Raw genomic sequence first — 10847 nt, 5'->3', positions numbered from 1 at the left:
ACCACGAAGATTCAGATGCAATGAAACGCCGGGACACCTGCACCCCGATGTTTCTAGCAGCAATGTCCACAATAGCCAAACTTTGGAAGGAGCCTTGGTGTCCATCGAAAGATGAATGGATAAAGAAGATGTGGTTTATGTATACAATGGAATATTACTCAGCCATTAGAAACGACAAATACCCACCATTTGCTTCAACATGGATGGAACTGGAAGGTATTATGCTGAGTGAAGTAAATCAATCGGAGAAAGACAAACATTGTATGTTCTCATTCCTTTGGGGAATATAAATAATAGTGAAAGGGAATATAAGGGAAGGGAGAAGAAATGTGTGGGAAATATCAGAAAGGGAGACAGAACATAAAGACTCCTAACTCTGGGAAACGAACTAGGGGTGATGGAAGGGGAGGAGGGCGGGGGGTGGGGGTGAATGGGTGATGGGCATTGAGGGGGGAACTTGACGGAATGAGCACTGGGTGTTATTCTGTATGTTGGCAAATTGAACACCAATAAAAAATAAATTTATTATTAAAAAAAATATCAGTGAGGGTGACAAAACATGAGAGACACCTAACTCTGGGAAATAAACAAGGGGTAGTGGAAAGTTAGGTGGGAAGGGAGTTGGGGTGACTGGGTGATGGGCACTGAGGGGAGCACTTGGCCGGATGAGCACGGGGTGTTATGCTATATGTTGGCAAATAGAACTCCAATAAAAAATAAAAAATAAAAATAAATAAATAAATAAATAAATAAATAAATAAATAAATAAATAAATAAGAAAAAATAAATAGGGACAGCTTAGTTGTCTCTAGTTTGGGCGATGCTAAATAAAACTGACTTTATTTGCAAAACAAACTTGAATACCTTGCACAAAGACAGGCTTTATGGACTACCATCCTGAATCAGTTTGGATTAGGCCCATTAAAATACATTTTCAGATGGATGGAAGCTGGTGGAATAGAATTCCTCATGTCAGCTGGTCCCCTTAATTTAGCTACATAACTATCAAGCCATCCTGAACAGCAGTGAATTCAAGCTGAGATGTAAGGAAGAATGCCTGACTCTACAAATCAAAAGATACACCCCTGTCAAGACAGCAGGTGATTGCTGTGCAGCTGCATTCACTTTGAAAGCACTATGATGTCACACATTGCCATGGTGACGAGAAATATACCTCTGCCTTTCTTCCCAACTGTCACTCTTTGAGCTGAGCAGTTCATAGTTGATATTGAGTTGTCAGCTCTCTACCTAGCGTCTTTGAGGATGGACAACCTCAATTCTTGCTGCTGCGATGATGTTGCCAAGGCTGTGGTGCCAGATTTTGTCCACCGAAACTCAGTGAGTGACTCTCCACCCACTTCTATGATTCACCCTTCAATACATTCATAATGAGAAGGTTCATAAAAAATATTAATGAGGAAGAACAAATAAATATTGTCAAGGTGGCCTCAGGAAATTTGAAAGCGATTGGGCAGTGGAGAATATTGAGGATGACATTACTGACAAGGAATCCTCACAGAGAGAGACAAAGGAGTTACAGGAATGGCAGAGGAAGAGGGATATTCAGACCCTGAACTGAACAGGGAGCCTGACATGATCTTGGGATCATGATGCGAGCTGCAGTCAGACACATAACCTATTGAGCCAAGAAAGCCACTGTATCCTGATTCCTATGCTGCTTCACAAGGAAGATTATTTTGGTCACTGTGAAGACTCAGATCCTTAAATCAACATCCTTCTAGTGCCTTTTGTTAGCCTTGTATTCTTCCCACTTGAATTCTGGCTTTCATGATGTGTCTACAGAAGTTACACCATGGCTGGTGGAACAGAACCAAAGATAGCACATTGTAGGCCATCCCTCGTCATGGCATTGATTTCCTACAGCCTCAGAAGCTGATTCTGTCTCATGCTGGGATAAATCAGGTCTCCTGAGGGGCGTCCTTCATCTCCAAACAACTGTACTCTGCATAAACACTGTAAAAATTAGCCTGAGAGCCTCCTCCCCATGAGGTCATGTGACTACAGACCTTGGCTCTTTAGGCATCTTGAGTGGTAATGTCCGAAGACAAAACACACATGGAACATTGTCTAATGTATGGAAGTGTTGAATCACTATGCCGTATAACTGGAACTAATACAACATTGTATGTTGACTACAAAAAAATTCAGTAATAAATCATAGTAAAACCAGAAACCTATCCCAGAACCAGGCTATTTTTTTTTTTTTTTTGCATATTTGGGATGCAAAACTCCATTGCTTCAAATACCAAAAGTAGTTTCAATGCCTTCCTGAAAAGTCTTAAGTGGAAGGAGAAATGATGAAACTAAAGGCCAGGTAGCATTAAGAGAACATCAAATTTGAAAATTAAATGTCAGTAAGCCTCTTAAATATTGGGACAAGTAGCTAAGGTAGCATGGAGGAAGAAGAAGGATCTTTGTATTTTAATAAACTCTGATCCAAAATCTGCACCACCTCAGTGGGGCATTTTGGTTAGTCATTTCGCTGCTCCTCAGTTACTTCTTCTGTAAAATGAGGAAAATTTGGGATTTTTTTTATTTTTTAAGATTTATGTCAAAGATAAATAATACATAATATATATAAAGTGCCAGAATGTCTAACTCTGGGAGAAATGTAAAGATTCAACAGAGAAATCAAAACAGAATTCAGATGGCATCAGACCATCCCCAGTGTCCCTGAGGACATTGTTCCCACTGCAACATGTGTTTTTATGCTGCTAACTAGACTGCCATGGATTCGTTAGTAACTTTTGAAACTTGGTCACCAAGGACTATTTTGTTATTCACTCAGATGTTCCCTGTGCACTGGTAACAAACTAAACATATAAAAGAAATGTTGCCATTATAGAATTTGCAGGGAAGCCTGCCTCCCTGACCAGATCAGATGTGCCTCTCTGACAAAACTAGAGAGAAACTTCCTTACCTCTGCATTTTTTTTCTTCTTTCAAACAAACAGAGCAACGGTGAAATCCAGTATTGGTGCCAGTTTAGACTTGGTGAGAGAAGCAGAGATTGTACCCAGGCTCCTTATATCAGTCATGGACGTCTAATGAAGGTCTGTCAAGTGTCAGGCTTGCCTGTGTGTGTGTGTGTGCTTGTGTGGAGGGTGAGGTTGGAGAATGTGATAAATAGAATATGAGAGTGGGAACAGAAGGACACACGCCAACTCCTGACCAACTGAATGCTGCTCAAGTTGCAGTTCCCTCAAGGGCCACTAATAAAGAACCATCAAAAAGTAATTGTCATGATATATTTTTCCAAATTCTCCAAAGGCAGAGGGTGAGCACAGTTTTTAAAATCTGGAATTCAGTTCATTATAATTGATACTGCAGAAAAGTATTCAACAATCATTTCTTATAAGTCATTATCCTAAAGGAACACAAAATTAGAATTTTCTACCATGGTTATTTTATGAGTTCAGGAAGCTTTTATTTTGGGGAGTGGCAGAGGGAGAGGGACACAGAGAGTCTTATATGGTCTCTACACTGGGTATGGAGGGGGCTTAATCTCATGATCCTGAGATCATGACCCAAGCTGAAACCAAGAGTCGGAGGTTCAACCAGGTGAACTGCTCAGGCACCTGAAATTGATGAACCTTAATAAAGAGATAAAAAATAAAAGGCAACAGAAAGACACTGCCATCCAATAAGATCCACTAGGGTCACAGATGTCAAATAATATCAGTATTATAAATTACATTGCAGGGAACCTCCCCTTATTCTCTATCTGTTATTTAGATCCTTTTTACCACTTTTCCTTGGAAGAGGGAGAGGTGGTGGTGGTGGCAACATTTACTCTTCTTGCATCTCTTCTTTCTAGTCCACGGGCATCCTCTGTCCCAAATGAAGACTGAATGAGTTTTGTTCCAAACATACAGAGGGTCAAAGTTTCTCAAATATATTCACTAAAGAGGAGTCAATGAAGGAATAAACTGACTGTCACTCATATAACTCCCGAAGTGACAGTGAGAACAGGTAGTTTTGCATAGGTAAGCCTGGAGGCCTACCTGTGAACGTTAATTGAAAACATTACTTATACAAAGAAGGTGGTAAATTTTATTATTTGATGAAATGGTTTCAAATTTTAATTGATCTGAATTCAAATTAAATAAATAAATAACTTTAGTCTCCCAGAAAAATTTTCCCAATATAACAGAGAGTGTGAGTATGATTGCTGGTAAAAGCCAAAATGAAGCAGTCTTATATCCAAAGGATCTACCCTCATAGGCTTACTGGATTATCAAGAGTAGAATTTATTTAACAAGCTTCCTAAATTAAAAAACAGTGTCACTGAAGGTCAACACATTATATTAAGTATTTTAAACATAAAATTCATGATCAAATGCTAATATGGCTGAGTTCATCAGTCTTTCCTCCTAATATAGAAGAATTAATGTTTTGATAAGACAAGAGGAAATAATTTTAGATCCTAAGAACTTCATAGGAGAGGAAGAACTAGAGTTACAATACCAATAACAAGTACAGGGACTTAAACTCTTCTACAGTGGAAGGGAGAGGGGGAAGAAAATTAAGAATGCAGAAATAAACCTGACTCATCATTCAGTTTGGCCTATCAGAGTCTTCCCCTGGCAAGTACATGACAAGATACTATCTCTCCAGTGAGTCATTTCTCCCAGGAGCTAAGGGGGGAGGGCTTGTCTGTATTTCAAAATCATGTCTGTGAACCTTGAGCAATAAACCTGCTAACTCAACTTATGAGGACAGATGTCATGACCAACATTAGTAAAAATAAAAAAAATAACTAGAGAAACTGGGTGAACATAAAAAAATTTAAATAGCTATTAATATAAATAGCTATCTAAAAAAAATATAAATAGCTATCTAATAGCTAAGATCAATTACCAAGGAACAAGCATAGAATAGTTGTCATCTGAAATCCACAGCTATATTTTCACTGTTATCTTGTGTTACCATGTCACTGAGTATGCACCAAAATGAAATACTATCTTCTACGGGCAGCCAGAAAGCTCCTTGAGGGAGCTCAACCTGCAAATGATTGGAGCTCCACTCTCTCATATTATGTTCTTTAAATAACAGAGGCTTATTAGATATTTATTTTAATGAATAAATGTAGATTATTTACTTGAGCAATGCAAGAGTAACCTAACGTAATTTTGATTCTCTATTCAGAAAACATATACTGGATACAACTAGGACAATTTTTTGAAACATAAAAAAGTAGTTTTCACTCTCATGTACAAGTGTATAGGATTTCCCTACAAACACTGAGTTATGCCTAAAGTTGCTCATTAACAATCATTTACCCCCAATAAAACCCTAAGACATATTATTGGACAATATATCAAGTTACTGTTAACTATTGATATTCCCAGTGAGGTTGCACTTACCGATTTTTTTTACAGGATGGATACCTGGATACCTTCAAGCAGCTGCTTGAAACACAAACCTCAATGAGGCTAAGTTTTGACATGAAGGAGGGGAGGGAATTTCCTGAGCACCTATCTAAAAGAGATTTCTGGGGGGAAGAAATGTACATTGGGGTATAGGGAGGCTTAACACTCCTTGGAGGTGCAGAAATGGACAGTGACAAATGTCACTGAGAAAGGTAGGTACTTTATACTATGGCTACAAAGATTGGCTCATATTGTGTCCATTTGTTTCTGGATGTTGTTTGGGCAAGTTACATATATCAAAACTCAGAGAACATAAGCTGTAGGGTTAGGGAGCTGATTTACTAGTGAGGAAAGTTGAATTGAAGCAGGCAAGAACACAAATTGTTCAAAGAGGTCACTAAGATAAACCCTAAGACAGATTCTGAAGGCTGAGTGCTGTGAAGAACACTGAGTTGGTCAGGCCAATCAGGCTGGCAAAGAGCAAATTGGACAGATCATCCCCTCTGGACTCCATCCAGGACCCAAAACACTACAACAGGACTTATATATAAAGTACAGATAAATTGGGTTTATATTTAAGTTCCAGAAAAAAATTTCATTATACCACTTCAGGAAACCCCTCCTAAGTAGTCCCAGCCTGGCTTAAAAATACTTTCATTTGCCTAAACATGGGGTGAAAAACAAAACTACATCTTTGTATTTTAAAGTTTTTATCTCCCTATTTAGAAATAATTGAAGGTACAGAGAGCGGAACTAACTATAAATGAATGCTCTAGTGTTAAAATTCTGCATATGACAAAATATGATCAATATAAGATACTAAATATCTGTCCAAATCCATAGAATGTACAACATGAGTGAACCATAATGTAAATTATGTACTTTGACGTGTCCATATAAGTTCATCATTTGTAACAAAGGTACCACTCTGGTGGGGGGTGTTAGTAACAGGAGAGGCTATGCATTTGTAAAGGCAAGAAGCATATGGAATATTTCTGTACCTTCCCCTCAATTTTGCTGTGATGTTAAGATTGCTCCAAAAAAATAAGTTTTAATTTTAAAACACAAAAAAATACAAAATAACAGATCCTTCTTGGTTTTGAAAATGGAGCATTTCAGTATGGTGTGAAAAAAACTAAAGAAAATAAGGATGGGGGTGCTGAAAACTGACATAACTGCCTCCAGGATAAAGACAAATAAAATCTGTACAAAAGGCAATATTGCTGAGAAACTGCAAATCAGACATATGATTTATGTTTTGTTTTGTGTTTATTTGACATCTTTGGAAATATGCTTTCTAGTTAAAAGCACAAGATCCATACTAAACCTTTCCCATAGATGTCTCTATGCTAACAAATTAAATTAACTAAAAGAAGAAAGTGCATGTGAGCAGGCTTGCCAGAATGTCCTCCTTCAGGTTCCAGTACTAGCTTCTTATGACACTTCTTTCTCCAGGCAAAATCCTTCCTGGTGCAAGGCAGTGATGAGAAATCATACAGCAGTAACAACATTCATCCTGCTAGGATTGACAGATGACCCAAAAATACAAGTTCTACTCTTTGTATTTTTGTTTCTCACCTACATGTTGAGTGTAACTGGAAACCTCATCATTATCACCCTCACACTGGTGGACTCCCATCTTAAAACTCCCATGTATTTTTTCCTCCGAAATTTCTCTTTCTTAGAAGTCTCATTCACCACTGTCTGTATTCCCAGATTCCTGTATACTATGACCACTGGAGATAATACTGTTTCCTATAATGCTTGTGCCACCCAGTTATTTTTTGTTGTCCTCTTTGGAGCAACAGAATTTTTTCTCCTTGCCGCCATGTCCTATGACCGCTATGTGGCCATTTGCAAGCCCCTGCATTATACAACTATCATGAACAACAGAGTCTGCACTACCCTCGTTCTCTGCTGTTGGTTTGCTGGCCTGTTAATCATCCTCCCACCTCTTGGCCTGGGCCTCCAGCTGGAATTCTGTGACTCAAATGTGATTGATCATTTTGGCTGTGATGCATCTCCAATTTTACAGATAACCTGCTCAGACACAGTCTTAATCGAGAGAATTGTTCTGAGTTTTGCCGTGCTGACACTCATTATTACCTTAGTGTGTGTAGTCCTCTCCTATACCTACATCATTAAGACCATTCTAAGATTCCCTTCTGCCCAACAAAGGAAAAAGGCCTTTTCCACCTGCTCTTCCCATATGATTGTGGTTTCCATCACTTATGGCAGCTGCATCTTCATCTACATCAAACCTTCAGCAAAGGAAGGAGTAGCTATTAATAAAGTAGTGTCTGTGCTCACTACTTCAGTTGCTCCTTTGTTTAACCCATTCATTTATACACTTCGAAACAAACAAGTGAAAGATGCCTTCAAAGACACAGTAAAATGGATTGTATTTCTCACAAAGAAGTAAGAGACAATTGATTTTTTTGAGGCGGGGTTAAATTAAATTTAAATCTGAATAACCCATCCATGAATTTGCCAAATAAATGGTTAACAAATATTTCCACAAAAAAGTTTCCACTGCCCATTCTGGAAATTTTTTGAGTGTACTATATCATGAAATATGATATGACTACAGAATTGAAAGAATAGTTTTCCGAGTACTGAATGTGTTCTACTGTCATAGCTTGATGGCGTTTAAACATAGACTCAAGGAGAACAAGACTGAATTTAGGGGCAGCACAACTAAGCCCTACTTAGATAACTTCTTCAATATCCAGACTTACATTATCCCTTAATTTAAGAAGAATGTTAGTGAGGGATGGGCAAAATAGGTGAAAGAGGCCAAGTGTATGGTGGTGGATGGTAACTAGATTTGTGGTGGTAATCCCTTTGTAATGTATACAGATGCCAATCTTAATGCTGTATACCTGAAACATATAATGATATATACCAATTTACCTCAATTTCTAAAAAAGAAGAATGTTAGAGATTAGGAGCCTTGACTAAAACATCAAAAATATTGCTAATTTGAGAAGGGGCATTTGGTTGCTTAGCACAGACTGACTACTGAAGATACAATCCAGATATAGTCTGAAAAAAAGCTGTTGGTGGGAATGTGAACTGGTACAGCCACTCTGGAAAACTGTGTGGAGGTTCCTCAAAGAGTGGCCCTATGACCTAGCAATTGCACTGCTGGGGATTTACCCCAAAGATACAGATGCAGTGAAACGGCAGGACACCTGCACCCCAATATTTATAGCAGCAATGTCCACAATAGCCAAACTGTGGAAGGAGCCTTGGTGACCATCAAAAGAAGAATGGATAAAGAAGATATGGTCTATGTATACAATGGAATATTACTCGCCATTAGAAACAACAGATACCCACCATTTTCTTCAACGTGGTTGGAACTGGAGGGTATTATGCTGAGTGAAGTAAATCAATCGGAGAAGGACAAACATTATATATTATATATTTGGGGAATATAAAAAATAGTGAAAAGGGAATAAAGGGGAAAGGAGAGAAAATGAGTGGGAAATATCAGTGAGGGTGACAAACAATGAGAGACACCTAACTCTGGGAAATGAACAAGGGGTAGTGGAAAGGGAGGTGGGAAGGGGATTGGGGTGACTGGGTGACAGGCACTGAGGGGGACACTTGACAGGATGAGCACTGGGTGTTATGCTATATGTTGGTAAATCGAACTCCAATAAAAAAAATATACAATAAATAAATGTTAAAGAAAATAAAAATAGACTTAGAAAAAAAGGGGGGAGATGTGGGTGAAAAAAGTAATAGTCATTCAGGAAGCTTGGACCAAATCGTTGGACTTTTTTCTATCAAAGGATAGAAACAAAAAAATAAATAAAATAAAATAAAATAAAACAAAATAAAATAAAATAAAATAAAATAAAATAAAATAACAAAGGATAGAAACAGTAATTGTGAAAGTTGTGTGTTTTCATACTATATATATATATATGCTTATTAAACATCATCCAACTGCTCAAATGTATTTTTATGTTGTACTTCTTATTTTCAGTTGTTCATACAAGGTAATGACCATCATATAAGTTTCTTCTATACTTCAAAAATATTCAAGGAAAATAGAACTCTCTTTTCCAAGGCCTTTCCTCTTTTTTCATTTAAAATTTCTTTAAAAACCAACAAAATCCCACTACATGTTCCCCAGCTTCCCTTCTGAAAATTAACTTAAGCATACATCTACATGATAGATGTAGATGTTTAGTAGTTGGGTTGATCACCTGAGTCATGAATCCTTAACAGAGGTTGTCTATGAATCTCATTGTTTGGTTTGGACGATGATGAAGAAAGATAAGAATATTGTAGATTCAAAAACCTATCCTAAAAAAAAAAAAAAAAAACCTATCCTGACTAATTTGCCATTCAAGAACCAAGTGCATTTGGATAGGTCCAATATTGGAAATTCAGTAGGTTCATGAAAGATAATCCTCTACTTCTGATTTGGATAATGAGATATCCTCCTCTTGCTCACTTGCTCAGTAAGAGAAAATGAAAAAGAGTTGCATCTTGTCAGGTCTTTGGAACTGGAGGTAGTGCATCAAATAACTGAGGTCACATTTGGACCCAACACCAGTTCCCAAACATAACTCAAATATTACTGAAATTGATCATGACTTTATACTTTGCCCAGTTTGAACTCAGAACTTTGTTGAACCTAATTTTATGTGTAGGTTGCCTTTACACGGAAGGGGCAAATTTTTATGTTAGCCTACTCTTCCTCAGCTCTTCCTTCTAAATCCTTTATTTCAGTCACTCAGTGTTATCATTTTCTTCCGTCAAAAAGTTCTTGTTTATCATTCCTGTCATACTTCTAATCTAAAATTGTATCTCTCAACCAGAATTATCTTGACAACTTCCTAACGATATTGCATTTATAATCTCTTCTCTGTATTAGTCATCCTAAGCAGTATCACAGTATTTATTATCCTAAAACAGTATTTTAATTAGTTCACTTCTTGCTTTAAATCTTCTAGAATCTTCTCGTTCTTAATTTTGAAACTCATTCTCTTAGTAATCAGGAGTTGTGAAGAATCTATGTTCAACTTCACTAATCCAAACATTTTCTGCAAATCCTCAACATTAACCCTAATCCAAAATATAAGCTTTTCACATGATAGTTACCTACCTGAAATATCCTTCGTTTGCCCCTAATCAAATCCATTTATACCCTATTCAAACATAAGTGATTTCCCTGGCCCCACTCAAATTCATCTTCCATTTCCCTCCCCTCATCCTTTCTTCCAAAAACAATGTTCTATTTCTATACACCCCATAGGAATTCTTGTTAATTCCACATATTTTGTTATTTCCCAATTGGTTTGCATTGTATATGTTCTATATGTTTAACCTTGTCTCTATCTTTGCTGTATACCTGAAACAAGGGCAAATATCTTTGACAAAGGAAATATTTCAAAATTATCTTCATAATAATTCCAGTTTATCACCTCTACACTAG

General features: G+C 37.3%; 1 protein-coding gene and 1 long non-coding RNA gene across 2 annotated transcripts; both read left to right on the top strand.

Moving 5' to 3' along the window:
* The first annotated feature begins 1168 nt into the window (after nt 1-1168).
* On the top strand, nt 1169-3257 carry LOC140642569 (uncharacterized). The gene is made up of 2 exons (XR_012039008.1): nt 1169-1338; nt 2975-3257. It is a non-coding gene; the product is annotated as an uncharacterized lncRNA (long non-coding RNA).
* A 2356-nt stretch (nt 3258-5613) lies between these two features.
* Nucleotides 5614-7878, top strand: LOC140642568 (olfactory receptor 6C2-like). The gene has a single exon (XM_072843323.1). The coding sequence runs from the start codon at nt 6876-6878 to the stop codon at nt 7812-7814; it is 939 nt and encodes a 312-aa protein (XP_072699424.1). The 5' UTR covers nt 5614-6875; the 3' UTR covers nt 7815-7878.
* The last annotated feature ends 2969 nt before the right edge of the window (nt 7879-10847 follow it).

Source organism: Canis lupus, chromosome 11 (assembly GCF_048164855.1).
Source record: "Canis lupus baileyi chromosome 11, mCanLup2.hap1, whole genome shotgun sequence".
NCBI classification, from domain to species: Eukaryota; Metazoa; Chordata; class Mammalia; order Carnivora; family Canidae; genus Canis; species Canis lupus.
Note: the sequence above shows the minus strand (reverse complement) of the source record. Positions and strands in the feature narration are given on the sequence as shown.

Coding starts and splice junctions, on each gene's coding strand:
- LOC140642568 (XM_072843323.1), top strand. CDS start 6,876: ATGAGAAATCATACAGCAGTAACAACATTCATCCTGCTAGGATTGACA.